The following is a 20068-nucleotide window of genomic DNA, read 5'->3' as shown; positions in this document are numbered from 1 at the left end:
AAATTGTGATGGCCTGAGGAAAGAGAAATCATAAACTTAGTTCATACATCACCCTACAACCATGATATGAGGTCTATTATTTATCACTATTCGTGTGAAAATTGCTGAATCTTACTTCAAATCTTCTAAATATACCTACCTGCCCCTTCAATTATTGTATGAAATGGTCTGGATATTGGCTTAATCATAGACAATTTAAACGGTTCATAACTATAGCTCTTGGCATTACAACACAAACCAAATGTAACAAAGGTGGATGAAATCCTTGCTCCATTAAATAAAGGACAAAAGTCTTATGAGCCGCAATGAATTTAGGCTTTGACCCCTGTTATTTATCATAATTATCATATGCAAGACTAGCAGAAATTTGACAAATGAAAAAATATAAAGAAAAGATTTTTTGATTTTTTTAAAAAATGTGAATGATACTTGTCTTGTGAGCTTTCACAGCAGCTGAGGTCTCCCAGCAGAGGGGTGGTGTGGAGCACCCCTGTGGCTGGAAGCCATGTCTGCTGATGGGGCTCCCAGCTGGGAGGGGGTGGGCAAGTGCTCCTGCAGCTGAGAGCCACATATGAAAATTAAAGCTAGATAGAAACCAGCTATAAATTTATTACGCATTTTCCAGCAATAATGTTATAGCTAGTTGGACCTTTTCCATAGTTTCATAGTTGGTAGGGTTGGAAGGGACCCGAGCAGATCATCAAGTCCAAACCCCTGCCATGGCAGGAAAGAGTACTGGGGTTAAACGACTCCAGTAAGGTGTTCATCTAGCCTTGTCTTAAAGACCCCCAGGGTAGGAGCCAGCACCACTTCTCTTGGAAGTTGGTTCCGGATCCTAGCTGCCCTGACAGTGAAGTAGCACCTCCTAATATCTAGCCTAAATCTACCCTTGGCCAGCTTGTGACCGTTATTCCTAGTCACTCCTGGTAGTGCTCAGGGGAACAGGGAGTCCCCCAATGCCTGCTGGTCCCCTCTGACTAGTTTGTGAATGGCCACTAGATCCCTCCTCAGCCTTCTCTTATGGAGGCCAAACAGGTTCAGGTCCTCGTAGGGCCTGCCCTGGTGCCCCCTGATCATGTGGGTGGCCCTCCTCTGAACCCTCTCCATGTTGTCCACATTCCTCCTGAAGTGCAGCACCCAGAACTGGATGCAGCACTCCAACTGTGGCATGACCAGTGCCGCATAGAGGGGGCGTATCACCTCCTTAGACCTGCCTGAGATGCATCTGTGGATGCATGACAAGGTATGGTTGGCCTTCCTGACCATGTCCCCACACTGTTGGCCCATGTTCATTTTGGCATCAGTAATGACTCCACAATCCTTTTCTGCCTCTGTACCGACGAGAAGGGAGTTTCCCAGCCTGTAGGTATGCTGCTGGTTCTTCCTCCCCAGGTGCAGTATCATAGTTTTAAGGTGCTATAGTTCATTTGCACATGTAGCCAGTCTAAATTAATTGCACACTTAACCAGATAATTGTGTAATACATGTAACATGGGGTGGGCAAAAACATGGCCCACAGGCCGCAACCAGCCCACGAGGCTATTCTATCCAGCCCACAGAGCCCCTAAAAAAATTTAGAAAATTAATATTTCTCTGCTCTTGGTTCTTGTCAAAAATGACAAGAAACAGGGGCAGTAGGACCCAAGGTAAGCCCAGCGGGTCCCATAACAGCAGGGCCCATCTGACCTCGCCCCCCAGCTGGCAGCCCCAGCAGAGGCTTCCGGCCTAGAACCACATGGCTACCTCATGCCGGAACCACAGGTAAGGGCGGGGATAGAGAGGGCAGGGGAGGAGCCTGGCGAAATGTGACCCAGGGAAAAACTGAGCACAGGGTCAGGGGAAGCAGCCCCTCGCCCGCCCTGTGGCCAGCGCCCGGTGCTGCAGCTGCTTGCAGCCCATGTGGGGCTGCCCGTGCCTGCTCCAGACAGCCCCACATGGGCTGCCAGTGGCTGCAGCAGGGAGTGCCGGCCATGGGACAGGAGGGGGCTGCTTTCCACCCCCCCATGCGCAACTTTTCCCCCTGCTCCTTCCCAGTGCAGAGAAAAGCATCCCTTCCCTGCCCCATAGCCAGTGCTCCCTGCTGCAGCTGCTTGCGGCCTGTGCAGGGCTGTCCAGAGCAGGCACAGGCAGCCCCATGCAGGCTGCAAGTGGCTGCAGCTTTGGGTGCTGCCCAGCGTGCAAGCGAGCTCCGGGCGGACAGCAGCAGCCAACACTGCCTGTTGTGGCAAGTGGAGGGGCTGCATTGCTGCTGTCACCATTCGCAGCCACGACAGGTGAGCTCAGAGCCAGCGTGGGGCCCTGGCTGTCAGTGGGGGCGGGTTAGAAGCTGGTACTGAGCGTAGGGGAGGGAAAAGCGGCCCCTCAGGCACCCCATGGCCAGTGCCCGAAGCTGCAGCCACTTGCAGCCCTCATAGGCCAGGTTACAGCAGGGCCAGGGCTCAGCTGGTGCTGAGTGTGGGGAAGAGTGGCCTCTCTACTGCCCTGTGGCCAGCACCCCGTGCTGCAGCTGCTTGCAGCCCTTGTGGGGCTGCCTGTGCCTGCTCCAGATAGCCCTGCGTAGGCTGTGAGCGCCTGCAGCAGGGAGCACCAGCCATGGGGTGAGTGAGGGGCCGCTTTTCCCTGCATTTAGCACCAGCTTCTTCCCTGCCAGTGAGAAGGGTGTCGGGGCTGTGTGCTGTCCCCCGCCTGTACTGTGGGGCTGGGAGGCACTGGGAGTGAGTATGAGGGGAGCCAGCAGGAGCACAGGGCCTGCACTGGTGTCCTGGGGCCAGCACCGGTGGGTCCCAGAGCAGGGTGGCAGGAGTACAGGGGTCCCAGCCAGCAGGGGCTCTATGAAGCTGGGCCAGCTCCTCCCTCTCCCTATGGCGCAGCCCAGCCTGGCCCCACAGACCTCTGCCAGCCTGTGCCCCACTTCGGGCCCCACCAATGCTGGCCCTGGGACATTAGTCCCAAGACATTGGGACATAGGTCCCAAGATGGTGACCGGGGGCAGGGCGCCTGTCAAGGGGTGGGGCTACCCATGCAGCCCTCAACAGCCTGCCAAAACTGGGTAAGAGGCCTCTGCCCAAAATAATTGCCCACCCCGATGTAAAGGGAGCCTAACAATGGTAGCCTTCCCCAGTACTCCAGTGGTAATGGTGCTACCCTAGGTGAAAAAGGTTGTGGGCTCAAGCCCAAGCCTGGCTAGAGTCCTCTGGCTCCTCAGTGAGTTCCCGGTGGCTGTGACTAGGTACACACAAGGAGGCTATACTGGGTTGCATGGAGGTCAATGGGGGAAGGCTAGGTTGGAGGCCAGGGAGAGAAGGTGAACCCCAGGTTGAACAGCAAGGGTTTTTTTCTGGTTTGTTTGTTTTTGGTTTGGTTTTGTTTTGTTTTACAAACTCACCAGGGGGGACCAGCAGAAATTGGGTGAGGCTCTGTTTCCCTAGGCACCACCAGAGGTTACTAGGAATAACGACCACAAATTGTTAAAGAGAAGGTTCAGGCTGGACATCAGGAGACATTATTTTACAGTTAGGGCTGCCAGGCTCTGGAATAGACTCCCAAGGGAGGCGGTGCTCTCTCCTACCCAGGGATTCTTCAAGAAGAGGCTGGACAGATATTTGGCTGGGGTGTTATAACCCCAGCACTCATTCCTGCCTGGGGCTGGGGGTCGGACCTGATGATCTGTTTAGGCCCCTTCTGACCCTAAGCACTACAAAACTATGAAACTAACTATAATGCTAACACTGAGTGGCACCCTGCAGCACCCCAGAAAGGATTTCAAGACATCCTAGGGTGTCATTACACCCTGGTTAAGAATCATTAATCTAGAATGATATATTATAGATCCTTTAGCCTTGGAAGAAAGGAAAACAAAAATTCAAGAAAATAAAAGGTGGTTCTCCCTAAGTGAATCGCCTTTTGTATTCATGCTTCCTATGCCAGGTTTTGATAGTAAGGATTTGTTGTCGTTGTTGTTGCCGCTGCCTGCAACCGATCCTGTGCTGGGCCAGCATATCAGCTGAGAACTAACATATGAAAGACCCAGTCTGGCAACTTCATACTACTACTCAGTTGAGAAAAGTTCTACTTGTTTTCCTCAGCTTTTTGAAGGCACTATTAGATTCTTATTTTTATACTGATGAATACTTCTGAAAAGCTTCAAACTAAGCCTTTCAGCAATTTTGGAAACTTAGCAAGAGCATCAGGACTACATGAGTTTGTGCTGCTCAAAGTGAAACCACAAGACTAAGCAACTTTAAGACTGGCCTTGTGTGCTTAGAGAGTGTGCTGGGCTACAAAACAGATTGGCCAATGATACCAAAAGTATCATTGTAAAAAGTGCTTAGTATTTTCTAAGAACAGTAGTCTCTTTGACTCAAAGCAGAAACAACTGGACCACTAAACTGGGAACTTTGCAGAGTCATTACCGCTAATGCACAAAGTGAATAAGTTGCGCAAAGAAAGGTCAAGAAGAAAATGAAGGGAAAAGACACACCAGCTGTGATAATGTACAGTGCCCTATTTTAAAGCTCCATCATTAGGCATAATGTAGCCTTACAGAATTAGTTACCTCTCACCCAAGAGAGGACACTTTTTTCTTTAATGAGAAAATACAAACTCATATTCCTTATTCTCAAACATAACAGGACGAAGCAAGTAACTTTTGAAACAAGACTGTAAATGTTCATGACAATTTTGAAATACCATAATTAAGGCAAGGAGTATCTATGTACTTAAAAAGGTAAAAACAGTATTTCAGATAGAAAACTAACACTCTTGCTAACCAGCACATGAATAAATATTTTCTAGGGTATTTTACCGTGCATGATGATAGCTAGCTGCTCCGCTGCAGACTTTCTCAAAACTAAGTCAACCGTGTCAGAAGTAAGAATAGCGTATAGTTTTTCAACAGTTTCAGCCTAAAAATAAAACTACATTTAGAATTACATAAAGCACATTATTGGTAAACATTGTTCCCCAGTTACTACTTCAGAGAATGGAAATAACAAAAACTATAAATACTTTCACTAAAATTATTTTTAAAAATCTTTATATTCAGCACGTGTTTATTCAGAAGTGATTATGATATGTATTTACCACATCCCTGAAGTAATTTTTGAGGAACAGGATAAATTAATGACTTTTAGCATATAACTGGATATAAAATGTTAAAACATACCTTGCTGATATTTTTAAAGTATACAGGGTTAAAAAAAAATCATACTTTTATATTCAGATTTGTATTTCTTATGCAAAAGTAAGATTTTGCTGCACAAAGGTATAATATTACAACACAGGTATATTAGTTAAATTAGTAGATGATTTCCATTTCAGCACAATACAATTTCAGCTAAATGCAAAACAATTCTTCTATAGTGGTATCTGATCAGGTCAGTTATTTAACTCCCAGACATACTAATATATTCTGAACCTTAAGGACCTGGAGTGGATTATGTTTCTTTTTTCTTTTTTGAAAAATCTGAGGTTAACTGAGTGGCTAGAATTTTCTTCTAACAACTTATTTTTCAGAGCTCCCTAGCATTTATTTGTAATTGTTACTCTTAACTTCCCTTTGTTCCTTTCCTATAAGGCAACTAACAGCCAACCTACTAGAGACCACCAGCTTCAAGTCCTGGACCTTTTCATATTAGTTATATGATTTTCTCTGAAAAAAGAAAATGTCAAAAAAGAGGAGAGTCTTCTAGTAGTCATCCCACAATTTGATTAATGAGACTCCTGTATGGAAGTAATGAAGGTAGCCGTGACATTAGTCAAACTATATTTCCTGTAAGATTTTGTGTACAAGGTGATTAAATTGCATTCAAGTATGGGCCTTTCAGAAGGTACCTTTGATGCCCAATTGTATCTTTTGCAACAGACATTTAAATTATTTAAGTGCCTATGCTTCAATCTCTGCTTACTCCTCTGCTCACCTGGCCTCCCAGCTCCCACTCTTACCGGGCAATCTCCCTCATTCTCCCCCATCACGTGGTCTCCCCCACACTCCCCTCTTCAGAACACGTGATCTCCCCATCTCACTTCAAATTGAACTAAATATGGTAATAAATTATGGTAGGAGGTAGCATTTTCACTAAAGAGTTACAAAACTCTTTCCAGGATAGTGCTGTTTCAGCTGCTCTGATCTTTTTATAATTTTCATTTTATGAGCTACATTTCTTTTTAAAAACTCAGCAACAGCAACTGACTTGTTTGAGGAAAAGGAGGTCAATATTTTTCCTGCAAAAATTCCAAAAAGATAGCCTATTAATTTCCCAGCAATTCTGATTCCAAATGGCCAGAGGAAGAATTTTGATATCAGACTGGGAAAATTGCCTTTTGGTGTTCCTGCAAAAGACTGATTTTAGCAGAGTGATGACTACTTGAATATCATGCATGACAGAATTTTAAGAGCGTGTTAAACTTCTGTCATGTGGAGCTAACTTATTTCATTTTTACAGAAAATTTCGCAGAACTAGTCGACTGAGCCCTTGTCTCACGAACGGCTGCATTTCATAACACGTTCTTAAGATTTGAGGTGGGAAGAACTCACTGACAGATCTTTTTTCAGTGGTGAAAATCAATTCATTTGGAAACTACTGCAGCCTTCAGTCAACAGAAGAACTAATCGACTCTTTGCATGATGTTAAACCAGATGCAAAAGAGTTCTGAAATATGACAGAATGGTAGACAGATTTTGTTCACCTTAAAAACGGACTCTTTTGTGTCATCCAGCTTCAGCTCAATAGGTCTTTCCACAACAAACAAGTTAGGAATACTGGAGAAAACACTGCCATGTAAAAGAGGGCGCTTCAGGCTGGCCCCTTCTTCATTCATGAGATGGAATGTTAGATGTTTAAGTGCCATGGAACGCACTCTACAAAACAAAGCATTAAATAAGAGTATTTCAGCTTTTTAGCTAAGCATACAAAGAGGTAAAAACCTTAAAAAGGGGGAAGAAGGAGATGTAAATACCAAACTCAATTATATTAATCATTTGCCAAAACATTTTAAATGAACCCTCATTTTAAAACAAAGTTAGTCTTAACACTCCAGGTTAGACTTGCACACGTGTGTTGAATCTCATGCTGAAATTGTTGCAGAACATTACTCACAACTGCTTTTTTGAGAAAAGAAGTCGTAGAGCAGCCCTCAGTCTAGTAGTTCTAGGGAGAATTCCTTCTCCTTTGTCAGAAGTTGTTTCACTCAGGACAAGGATGCTCTTACCCAGTGTATCTTCGGTGTCTGCATAACCCTACAAAATGTCAAAGATCTATTCAGTTAGCCTATCTAATTAAGAAACAAGCAAGCCTAATTTTGACAACAAACAAAAAATGGAAATTATTTTCTAAGTACCAAATACTTCAGATAAAAATAGTACTGGATGAGCTCATAAGCAAGCGATTCATAAGATTAGGTTAGGCATACTTAAAAGGCAAGCAGTGTAATATCCTCATGCTTTCTAACAGATATAGCTTTAGAAAAAATGCTATCTTTCCTGTATCTTTCTTGAAAAGTAAAATTTCCAGCCAGTAATTTAAAAAAATAGACAAACTTCACTTATATAAATGGGGCCAAAAGGTAACTATTACTTTTGTTCATTTCATTTCGGTAGAATAAGATTTTCCGCAGAGGCAAAGAAACATATTTTAGGTACCCCTTTCCTTAAATCAAAAGCATTACATTTTTTACACAGTCCTGCCACATCTCATTGTAAACTTTAGCCTTTAATCTACAGACATAATGCTTCTCAGGATCTGCTCTCTACCTTCAGAATTGGTTTTCTGTATTATAAACACAAATCAATCGTTGAGAAAAACTGAAATAAAAAATCCTAGCCGTTATTTTGCAGGATGTATTCAGAGCAGACAGAAATCACCATCTCTATGAACAAAACTAAGGCTAGCTTTAGTGTTCTGCATTCTCTTTTTCCCCATAAATAATCTATATCATAAATTTACATAGTATCACACAAACATCAAACTTATTTTTACTGAAGACAGTATGAGGGCTGAATATTTTCAGTGAGCTTTGTGCAAGGCTAGAAATAGACATAGCTGAATGAATCACATAACCTGCACTGCAAGGTGTCAAGGCAGGACTGAGCCACTTTGCTGGGCAAAATGCATACTGCCCCTTGTCCCGCACCGCCAAGTGTGGGACAAGGGGCAACGTGATCTCCCCGTCTTCCCTGCTCTGCCAGATCTGCCCCAGTGATCACCACGAATAGGTATAACTAAATGGGGAAAGACTTTTTCCTGCCCAGCCAGACTCGAGGCACAGATCTAGCTGAGTGGGGAACCCCAACTTCCCCACTTACGGAGAGGTAGCTCAAGACTCCCCAGAGTGCTTCTCCATAAACAGAGCAAGTGGGCAAGTGTTCTCAGGGCTTGAGTGCCCCTCAGGCTTGCAGAGCACCTGTCCAGCATGGCAGGACAGGCAAGCAGCTCAGGATGCTAGCACTCTTCCCTCACAGAAGCAATACATGTCCATGACAATAAAGCGGCAGGACAATAAAGCAGCAGCGGCAGAGTTTATTGCTAACTTTTGTTGCACCACTGATTTCCTTTTATGTGGCTCAACAAAGGGTATTGATGTCTATTTGCTCAGCATTTGTGCCTCCATAAACATTTTTATGGCACAAATGAGACATCAGATGACATCTGTTTTCACCTCAACTGCCTGTCCTTACAGAATTTGTTACTCACTGAAAGAATCAAGATCTAAGATGGGAAAAAACAGATTGCATGAAGAATTCATTTTTCAAGATGTTTTTTATGGATAAGTTTGGGGAAAATAAAAAAGAAGTAACAAAGATTGTGCTTCCCAGTACTAGCTGAGGAAAGACTACTTAAGGGGTATGGCAAAACATGGAGTCTTAGGATATAATATGAAGCATGAGATCAGAGGGTTAGAGAGATAGTACAATGAAAATCTTTGTCACTAAACAGATATAAAGGATTTAGGTAGAACAACTAGGATAAGAGTGGTGGGGGGAAGAGAAAAAAGAGATTTCTTGCTAGACTACAGATGGGGCAAAGGGATCCGGCCAAGTCTCAGGATATGTCTACCTGGTGCCAGACCTGAGGTACTTTGAGCACCAGAATCAGTATAGCTGCATTACCAGGTTAAACTGGTTTGAACAGAGCACATTGCTATACTACTTCTGGAAACTCGGCTAATGTTGACACCTATACAAGGGACTGTACTGCACTGTGTAGACATATTCTTAGACACATGAAGGCAGCCTGAAGAATTCAAGAGAATACTGAAGATTAACATATTACACTTTGACTCTGGGGGTGAGGGGGAGGAGGGTGCCACAAAAAAAAAGGGGGGGGGCTGCTCATCATGGTGCCCTAATAAAGGTAATAGTTCTCCCCAGGTTATAATTTTCAAATCTTACAGGGGGGCTCGGCCCCCCCAAGATTCCCTGTAATTCAAACCCTGACAATAGGTAATAAAAGACTTGCTTTAATATTTCTATACACTGAAAATATGTAATTTGATTCTATATACTGAAAATATATAACTTTTAAAAATAATTTTCCATGTATAGAATCTAATTATTGGAAGGTTTTCTTTAATTCTTCCCTCCCATCACTGCAGGTGGGCAGACAATGGGGAGGTAGACAGCATGAGGAGGTCAAGCTGCTTGCCTCCTGCCTGCCACCCCCCAGCCTCTGCTTCATGCTAGAAGACTCTGTCCTTATTCTAGCCTGGGCGCTGAGCACAGCCCCAGCCCAGTCCCCATAGCAGTAGCAGCTGTGTGGGCTGTGCACGGTTACTTTGGGGCCAGGCTGGGGCCATGTTCAGTGTGCTAGGCACAGTAGCCTACTGCTGTGGAACAAGGGTAAGAAGTAGGAGGGGTAGAGTGGCAGGCAAGGGAGCAGAGGCTGCATGGAGGGCAGGGCTGGGGAGAGACAGGTAGCAGCTGCAGCTATGGCTCCAACACCACGTAGAGGCTGAAGGCCAAGCCACAGCAGCTGCCTGCCCCTTTCCATGTTCAATTCTAAGACAAGCCCCCCTGCCCCACTTTAAATAAGGGGAAAATTCTGGTCTTAAAAATCGAGTAAATACACTACAGGCATACCTCGTTTTATTGCTCTTTGCTTTTTTGCGCTTTGCACATATTGCGTTTTTTACAAATTGAAGGTTTGTGGCAACCCTGTGTCAAGCAAGTCTATCGGTGCCATTTTTCCAACAAGCATTTGCTCACTTCGCATTTTTTAGCAATAAAGTATTTTTTAATTAAGGTATGTACATTGTTTTTTTAGACATAATGCTATTGCACACTTAATAGACTACAGTATAGTGTAAACATAACTTTTATATGCACTGGGAAACCAAAAAATTTGTGTGACTCGCTTTATTGCGATATTCGCTTTATTGCGGTGGTCTGGAACCAAACCCGCAATATCTTGGAGGTATGCCTGTACTTTTTCCTTGTATAACATTACAACGTTGTTGTACATGCATTCCTACAATAATAAACATAAATTTGCTTTAAAATGATGTGAGAGTACCTGTAGAATTGGAATGATAGGATAAAGAGCCTCAATAAAATTGTTCCAGGTCATTGCTGTCATCATTAATTGCCCCTGTAACAGATACATCAGAATGGCCTTGGCAGCAGAGTTCACCTGTTCCACAACAAAGGATTAAATAACATAACAGAAGAAAGTGGTTAGGTTAATCTGTCAATCCTACAGCAGGCAATTTCCTACAGAATATTTCCAATTAGTCAACTTATGCATACAGGGAAAAGAAGGGAAATATTCTTCCTAGAATGATTCCTCTGCAAATTGTTGATGGGCTACTACAGCTGGTATTACTTTCTACTCTAATTCTTGACATGCAATCCTTTTACAACATGGGTATTCTGATTTCTATGACAAAAGACATTCTATTTATGGAACAAAAGTTCAGTGGTGTAAACAGTAAAAATGCATCATCAATCCTGCCATAAGAAATTTGTTAAATCCCACAATCACTGAAGTTTTGCTGAATCACTTTGTCGTCATAACTCTTTACTTCTGTTCATATTTTTTATAAATACTCATGAATCTTTCCATATGTTGCAAGCAGTGCTCAAGCAGGAGAAATGAGTCATTATGCTAACCTCCTCTCTTTTTCTATGGTCTCTGTCTTTAGAAAACAAAATCTTTTCTTCTCTTCATACCTGACTAATTTTCAGGAACATTCCAACATCTCCAAGACATTTTTTGCAAGGAAAAAAAATTATGAAGTGGCTACATGAACACTAGGCTTTCTTCTGGAAACCTGTTAAAACTATTGTTACCAAAACTGGCAAATTGTTTGTGTTTCTCAAAATAGCTAACAGATCAGACTGTCATATTCCTCAAGAGCTATATTGTTTCAAAGGATTTATGAGCCTTAGGCTATGTTTGCTTTTATAGTACCAACAAAAAGAAACACCAATTCTAGAAGCTCTGACTTTAAAAAAGAAACATTCATTAAGCATTTACAGACTGCTCAAATATTGCATATGTTGCAAAAGCTTCTCACCTTCCCCTCTGCAAGAAAAAGCTACCCACAACGGATAGCCACTACTCATTAATCTATTTTTCACAGACTAAGAAATCTTAAATCCCCCCTGGGGATGCTGGGTTCTCCTGTTGATTCATCTACACCAGGGACTGGTAATCTTTAAGAATGGCAGGCTACTGCTTGGGTGCCAACCCACTCCACAGCATCCCAGCCCTGCTTGCTCTGCACTCAGGGCTGTTCTTGTGCCTCTACTGCAGCCTCCATGTACCATCACTACCAAATTCTACTGATTTCCATTATCAACGGCAACGGGGAGCCCCAAATTCAGCAGTAAGGGTAAGCTCAGGCTGCAGTAGCAGGACAAGAGAACAGCCCTCAGGACAGAGTAGGGAGGGCAGAGAAGTATCAGCACAGTGTAAAAGAACAACGTGTGTAAATGAATTGTTTCGCACCTGTCTTGATCTGGGTCAAATTGCAACAGTCAAGCAAATGAGACATCTATGTACAGCCTTAATAGCGCAAACATCAGCAGTCATTTGGCAGGTTCCACAGATTTCAACATTAAAGGAATCACTTAATATGATTTAAGTATGCCTGCTAATTCATGAGGAAACAGTCTGCTCTCAGCTTTTTCCACTTATTTAATGCTGGTTACTTCATAATGCAGAGGCAACCTTCAACTCTGCTTTGCTATTCACACCTGATTATGGCTCATTACATTATCACTCTCAGTGCCGTTTCTCCAAGAGCAGACTTTAATTGGAAGGGACCTGGCCAGTTTCAAAGCTAACAGCTTAGCACTGACAGGAGCTGAGAATAACTAGAAAATTAACCCCCAGTGTTAAACGTTAGTATTTTACATGAACTCTCTCCAATTCAACCAGCCAGCTCTATGAAATGGAATTTGGCTTGGCTCATCATGCCCTTTTATAACATAGAAGAGAACTGCCCTGAGCTTTTGAACTGCTGTAAAGCCTTGCAAAAATCATGCAAGGAAGAAGAAACCCCCTGTGTGCTTCCTCTACGTGAATGGACTAAAATTGACTAGAAAAACTTTAACAGTTAACTCTCAGAAAAATTAGCCATCAGTGAATTTCCCGCTACATATTGCCTACTACATACAGTTTAAACTCGTGGAACCCAAATCTTTTCCCCCCCGAGCTGGGTGGACGGCACTTAATCTGTCTGTGGGATGGATGTAGCTGGTGTGCCCAATCTAGCACACAGGGCAATGATACGTGGCCCAATCTGGCTGCACAGAGGTGGGAAGAAGGAGAAGGGGGCATGACCTGCCCCAGATTGAGCCATGTAGGGGTAGGTAGGTGGTGTGGCCCACCCTGATCCCCATGCATGGCATGGGAGGGAAGGCCACCAAATTCCCCAACCTATGGCGGATTGGATGCCATGGCTCCACAAGCCCTGTGCCACGCTGGGCCTGCAGGCTGCAGGTTGAGCACACCTGTGTTAGACTGCAAAACCAATATTTGAGAAGAATATAAGGTTTGGGCCTTATTTGACTGCATTTATGTTGTTTAGAGGAGGCTGGGAATGCCACCTGTTTAAAGGCAAATAAGGAAGAACGTACACAAATTCCCAAAATAAGGCCAATATTTTTCCCCGTGTAGTTCAGCACAATTTAAATTACATTTGGAAGCATGATTTGATTGTCAACTGATTTTCATTTCATTAAGCAAAGAAACCTGGAAGCACCTAAACTAAAACAACAAACAAACAAAAATAAAATACTAAAGAAAACTCCATAAAATGTATACATTTAAGAATATTTTTTTACTTGAGACTTGTAAAGATATTAACCCTTGATTAATAATATTTTCTAAAAATGTAAAGAAAGCTGTTCTATGTTGTTTGCATGTAGAGTATTGGAAAACTACTGAAATAAGGCAGTACCAACTAACATCTGTTGTAAAGTAGGTACAGATAGATTGATTTTAGTTGCTTAAATTCAGGTATGCACACTAGAAAAAGTACTAAACTAGGAATAGGGAGATATATTAACAATTTTTTCTTCAAAAGCCTAAACATGAGTTTAACTATAATCCCATGTATGTTACCAGAACTATTCTCATGTTTAAATTTAGGTGAACTTGAACAATTGTATTATTTGACAAAACTTTTAATATAATTAATTTAGAAGGATTTATCTTAAGCACTAGAATGAAAATAATAGTCCCAATTTATTAAAAATGGTAATAAGACATCCTGCACATATCATCCTAGTCGATGTGCATTCTAGCCAAAATATTTGGGAGATGCTTACTCTCTCTCATTTACAAGCATGGATTTCTGAAAATAACATTCAAGAAGAAGATCAGGCCAGTTTCAGAGAAAATTATTCTTGCACAGACCATTGCTTAGAGTTGCATCACTTTTACAACCCTTTTGTTAGGGTTTTGTAACCCTTTTGCAATAGGATTAGAAGAAGGGCAGTACTGGCAGCACTAAGGGTCTATAAATCTAACGTAAAGGTCACTTTATTGTGACCCCAAGGTTCATTCAAAAATAGAAAAAAAAATTCTAATTACTTTAAGGCAGCTTTTGTTTCTTCCAAATTATATGACAGGGTTGCTTATCATGAGCACTTCTGCTAAATTAGGAACTCTAAATTATTGGATAAAAATTATAAACTGTACCTTTATCAGGAGGGACCACTGGAATTCAAGCCAGAAGTGAAAGGAGCAAGCAGTGGGGCCAACAGAGCCCCTCTGCCAGTCAGTAGTAGGAGCACACACAGGGGAAACTCCAAAATTAAAAAGGAACTGCTGCAAAGCTCACTTCTGGTATGAATTCCAGTGGCCCCTACCTATCAGATGCCCCAAGAGCTGCATTTAAACTTTAAAATAAATAACATTTGTATTTTCCTCCAGACAAATGGCCCAGGAGAGTTGCTAACTGTGATTGACTCAATATGAGCCCTATATTTAAACAAGGTATAAATTAACACATTAAAGATGCCAGTATACAGATTACTGAGGCACTGAGATGTCTTCAAACTTTAGCTTTGTTGAGATTAATAGAGTACCCATTTGGCTTAGAAACCTAACTGAAATACAAAACTGTAAACAGGAGACCATTGCTAGGCTACAATTCACTCAAATGATGTGCAGTCATTATGGGCAGTTGGTATTGGACCCCATATACAGACAAGACATGATTTTCTGGGAAGAATTAGATAGATGATTTAAGTCGCTATTCATAGTCTTACTCATTCTTTGAAGAAATAACAAGAAAATGGATCTCTCCATTTGTGGAAAATTTTAAATACTAGGCTACCGAGGAAAAAAGTTGGCTCCTCTCTAAGAATGTACATCCTGTCCTATACTCTCCAGGTGTATTTGCATTACTTGCAGAAAAAATAAGGTCCAAAATCAAATAAAATTCCTTGTTCTTTTTTATTGTTTTATTCTGTTTATTCTACTATTATAATATTGTTTCATGTTATCTGTTTTTGCATCATCATATCTTAAGTTCTGTTTTAATTTTGTTTAAATTGAATAATTTTTAAATGTGTAATCTTATTACAGGTTTTTCCCAATAACCACCAATTATATATAATTTTATAAACAATTTTACTGTATTGTTTTAGCAAAAACTGTAAACAAACTACCACTACCTTGTACTGACAACATTTTTTTTAGGCCCAAAACAAATTTCAAGATGTTCATGATTTTTTTGTTTACGTTTCCCTGTATTCCTAATGGACGAGTCCATTAATCCATTCACTGAACTTTACTGACACTTCCACTACATCCTTTTTTATAAGGACACAATATTATAATGTCAATGTGCAGTACCTGTAATGCTAAAGTTATTTTGTAAAGTAATTTGGTAGTCTGTTTTAAAAAAATAAAAGAGAAATCTGATTTGGCATCTTCCATAAAAGGTCAACACATCGAACTTGTACCTAATAATTTTATCCTTATTACATTTCATCACCTTTTCATGCTACTGAGGTGAATCTTTAAACATTTTCAATCTTATCATGCACAGTTTTTCTGCAGGTAAAAATTAACGTGAATGTGCAGTTTTAGGTCTTACTTTTCCAGGTGTATATACATTGAGCTGTTTTAATAGAACCATTAAAGAAAAAGTGAGAGATGAAATAGGAGTGAAACCACTACTGAGAACAGTAAAATAGATTATTTGTCTATATGTAAATTTCAACCTTTAGTAAGATTTAAAAACTGTACCTCATTTTTAGACTCCTGAAGTCCAAACGTAGAAATTTCATATAAAACTTTTGGATGAAGAAGAAAATGCACTCCATGGCAAATAGATGAAACGGGTTTAGCAACATTATGGATACCTAAACACTCCTTCATCAAAAACAACAAATGATTAATTTCAAAATTTAATAATATCTCCATTTGTATACCTTGTTTTCTAGATAGTTTTTCATTTTATTATTTTCTTGGAAAAACAATTGAGCTGCTATGCCAAAAAGGCCACATTGCTATTCAAAGTGTCAAAAGAACTATAGTTCTCTCATCGAAAGTGCATCTCAGCACCGCATAATAAACATTCCAAAGCTACTGAATAAATATTAGTGCTACTGCAGCTTCATAAATTTATATGACAGTGCAAACATTTTTCTATTCTTGACAGGGTGTCATCATCTTTACACCACAATTAGGTATTTTAGTTCTCACATCTGGTTATTAGGCATTCTCTGTGCCCTTAGGAGGCACACAATCCTGAAAGTTGTACACAAACCAAGGTGCCCCTTTTACTAATGCCATTATCACAGAAGCTATGCACTTAATCCTTTAATGCCTCTTTAAAATGATTAAATAATCTAAAATTAGGCATTTTTATTAAAAAAGTTCAAAAGAATCAAAAAAACTGTATGTGCATGTATGTACATTGAGTGCATGTATGCATTGCATATGTGTATGCATGTATCACTAATTAAAGTATAAAAACGATTAAAGTATAAACCAACCAGAAGAAAAATTGTAATCCTTTTTTTAAAATTAGAAATGAGTTATGTACTCTGGAAGACCAGGACATCTGACAATTAGTAAAATTATGACATCACAAACAGAAGTAAAAGCGAAATATGAGTAACCAACAATATTCAAACTGCTTACAAGTGCTGGTATTATATTTGAGATCATCTATTTAATGCCAATTTTTGTAATGCATCACCAAATGTAGGATGATTCAAATTAGTAGTGTGAATATTATTTTTTTCTAAATGTAACAACATGTAGAATCTTAGTGAAGAACCACAGCATTCTAGATGCTGTACAAACCAAGAACAGTGATGATTCCCAAAGCCTGGTGGTATTTATCACTAAATGAACAAAGTCTAGCCAACTCCCAAGTAAAATAAAATTTGGTTTTAACTGTTGGCCTTGAATAAAATACAGGCCAAGTTTAAACGAATAAATAGCAGTAATAAAAGATACTGAGGTTAAATTATTCATTCAGGCTATAAACAGATATCACGTTTGTCCCAAGACAATATGTGTTGTGCTGGAACCCTACAGACATGCAAGGCTGCTGTTCTACTTCATGGCCTGTCAAAGCATGCGGGATAAAAATGTGCTACTGCTTTTTCTCCTAGGATATCATGGTGTTGTCTGTAAGGTTATTACAGCCAGTATTAACAAGATGTCCAGGATGTGCACTCTTGCAGGCCACCTACTGGTAGAGGAGCAGCAATAAAACTTGGAAGAGGGACACAAATGTGTAATGGACTCTGCTGATCCTGTTGTGATCCAGGTAAAATCCTGGAACAATCAGGACCATGTCAAATGCAACATTTATTTATAGCCTCAGGGCCATACACACCAGTAAATGGCTTATGTAAAATTGCATAAAAGTGTAAAGGATTACAAATTAAAAACATTTAAGAAAAACTTGCATGTCTTCTTTTTTTAGTTAATTTATTTCTGAAGAGTTAACTTTAACAGATATAAAGAGTATTCTCACCAGCTTCCCCAAAGTGAATAGAGAAGACCTTAAAAACACAGTGAGCAGATCAGGATAATAGAGTTGCCATTTTTAGACAGTATATTTCAGGACTGCACTGCATCTTACTACTGCACAATAAGCTTACACTTATATCCCTCCTACCAACTGATGTACAAAATGATGTACAGTAATGAACTAGTAATAAGGTAAGAAGAAGAAAAAAGGAGACTGGAGTTTTAAAATTTTGTTCTCTTTTGGGGTAAAAACAATAGACTCAAAAAAGGTTAACTTTTGTGTCATTCCTTCTGAATCTGTATAAGTCAAAGCAGTGAAAAAGTGGTGTAAATGCATTTTTGTCTTTCTTCTAAATCACACTAATTAATTAAAAGCTAAAAACAAGATTGTGAACATTTTTGTCCTTTATTAAAATTATCAGTAAAATTTTTTTTTTAATAAAAGAAGTGAAAAATCTCTGAAAAGAGCTGGCATCTCAAACAGCATCACATGAGAAGGAAGTAAAACTGGCAAGAAACAGAAGGCTGAAAAAAATCTAACCTCAATACCCAAGCCAAATGGAATATGTAAACTTATTTGTAAAGCAATAATAATTTACACTGAAAAAGATTACATTTAAAGTTGTTTAACATAAATAATTAAAAAATAGTCTAGGAGATGCCAAAGGTTCTTCAAAAACAAGCTAAATGTATCATTTCAATTTATCAATCCACTTGTATCTCAGATTCTAGAACATTGCCACCACTTAAAATTAAAATTTATGGAGCACAACTGTAATCACTTGAACTTCATGATGTTACAAACAAAACAGTAGACTTCAAATACCATCTACTACTACAAAATAAACAGCGGACTAGAAAACGAATGAAATGTAAAATCATCAAAAAATATATATTTTCTTCAAAAGAAACATTACAAAACCAATTTCTTTCTAACCTTAACAGTTTCCAGAGAGCACCGATAAGCTTCATTTTTTATATTCAGCAGAGGATGAGACAACAAATGGAGGAGCACCTTCTGGCTCTCAGTCTTCAGCCGTGGACTAGCCTGGGCAGACTTCCAGCTGTAAGTGGCAACAGTTAAATGCCCAAGATAAATTAGCTACTATAGAGCTGTTGTACTATATCAGTAAAGATGTTTATATTACAGAATAAGTTATAGAGGAGTTATATAAAATGTCTCACAATATCAAGTTTATCACCATTATTTTGCTCAATATTCTTTATAAAATATTTATGGTCGTAATCCTGAATAATAAATTATTTTAATTCACTCATACAGTGAATCAGATCATTTTGTATTTCTCCCCCAACACTGTAAAGTTGCAATGTGTAGTACCATATTTACTCACATACCACACACCTTTCTACCAAAAAATTAGCCTTCCCCCAAAAAGTGTGCATCTTATTTGGGGGCATGTGACATGCAAAAAGATACAGTATTGTTCACAGTTGTGTACATGTGACAAGTTTTACTTTCAAAACAGATAGGTGTCTTATATCAAATTGTATAATCAAAACTACTAGTCAGTAAATTTATAGATTGATGTTTTTATAGTTCAAATAGGCATTTTTAAGAGATACAAAGTTGATACACGAGCAAAACAAACTATTAGAAAGCATACTTAAAATATCATAGTCTAATCTCACTGTTACAATAGAGACAAAGAAGAAAAGCATAACTTTTAATTGTTCAGTACGAACAGTGGTCATTAGTAGCAATTAAAGACTTAGCAGGCATAATTAATGGGAGGAAAAAGAAGAGTAGGCTTCACATTTCCAGACACAGAACATTAAGAGAAACATCTCTCTTCAGGCTATGAATTGTTTTATTCACTGCTTTTAAAGCTTGCTCACACTTTCAGAAAGCAGAAACTGCATGCATTAAAACTGAAAATTCCAAAACAAGAGAAAAAAATCTAAAATCTGAATTTTCAATCAAAAAAATGCAATATTCTTTTTTTCCAGAAAAAGACTAAAAATATTATTTATCTACTCTAGATGTAACAAAATGAATAAGTTATTTGATGTATTGGATCCCACACTCAAATTTACAACTTTCTTTTTATGGATATTTTCTTTTATGATATGACTGGATAAATTCATGATCAGAACAAGACCAAAATTCGGATCACAAATAAATATCAAGTTTCCACACAATTTTACTCCCTTCTCCTGAAACAGTATAAGAAACACAATGATTGTATAAAAGGAAAATATATTTCCCTTCTATATTAAGAGCAACAGTAATTTACTTACATATTAGAGCAAATACGAATGAATTCCTGAAGCAACGGAAAGTGTTGATGGTAAGAAAGACTACCAAGGGCCTGATCTGCCAATTCTATTAACTCAAAAAGATTCTTCTCCCCCTAAAAAAAGACAGAAAGAAAAAAGGAAAGTCAGTGCTAATGTTATAAAAAAATAGTACAATATTTTTTATACATGCTGAGATGTGGACAACTTGGTGGTATTTGGCTTAGCTCAGTTAAGGCTCAGTTAACTTTCCTTTGTAAAAACAAAAAAAAAACACAAAAAAAACACTGTATCCCCTAAAATCCCATGAATAATAAGCAAAAGTTACTATTACATACATTTAAAACAAAAAAAATGATGGGACAAAT

The 20068-nt window shown here is 39.6% G+C and overlaps 1 protein-coding gene across 4 annotated transcripts in view; it reads right to left on the bottom strand.

Moving 5' to 3' along the window:
• RTTN (rotatin) overlaps positions 1-20068 on the bottom strand; it is a 154887-nt gene that overhangs the window by 94094 nt on the left and 40725 nt on the right. For all 4 annotated transcript variants that reach the window (XR_016441379.1, XM_090039589.1, XM_090039590.1 and 1 more), the window contains exons 13-19: positions 19704-19816; positions 18382-18508; positions 15702-15827; positions 10509-10625; positions 7098-7237; positions 6688-6859; positions 4805-4904 (exon numbers count right to left, since the gene is read on the bottom strand). Coding sequence is in view for 3 of the 4 variants with exons in the window: in XM_090039589.1 (XP_089895715.1) it covers positions 4805-4904; positions 6688-6859; positions 7098-7237; positions 10509-10625; positions 15702-15827; positions 18382-18508; positions 19704-19816 (895 nt within the window). In the remaining variant the exon portion in view is untranslated. The remainder of the gene's footprint in view (positions 1-4804; positions 4905-6687; positions 6860-7097; positions 7238-10508; positions 10626-15701; positions 15828-18381; positions 18509-19703; positions 19817-20068) is intronic.

This window comes from Crocodylus siamensis, chromosome 3 (assembly GCF_052110815.1).
Source record: "Crocodylus siamensis isolate JL-2025a chromosome 3, ASM5211081v1, whole genome shotgun sequence".
Classification (NCBI taxonomy): Eukaryota; Metazoa; Chordata; order Crocodylia; family Crocodylidae; genus Crocodylus; species Crocodylus siamensis.
Note: the sequence above shows the minus strand (reverse complement) of the source record. Positions and strands in the feature narration are given on the sequence as shown.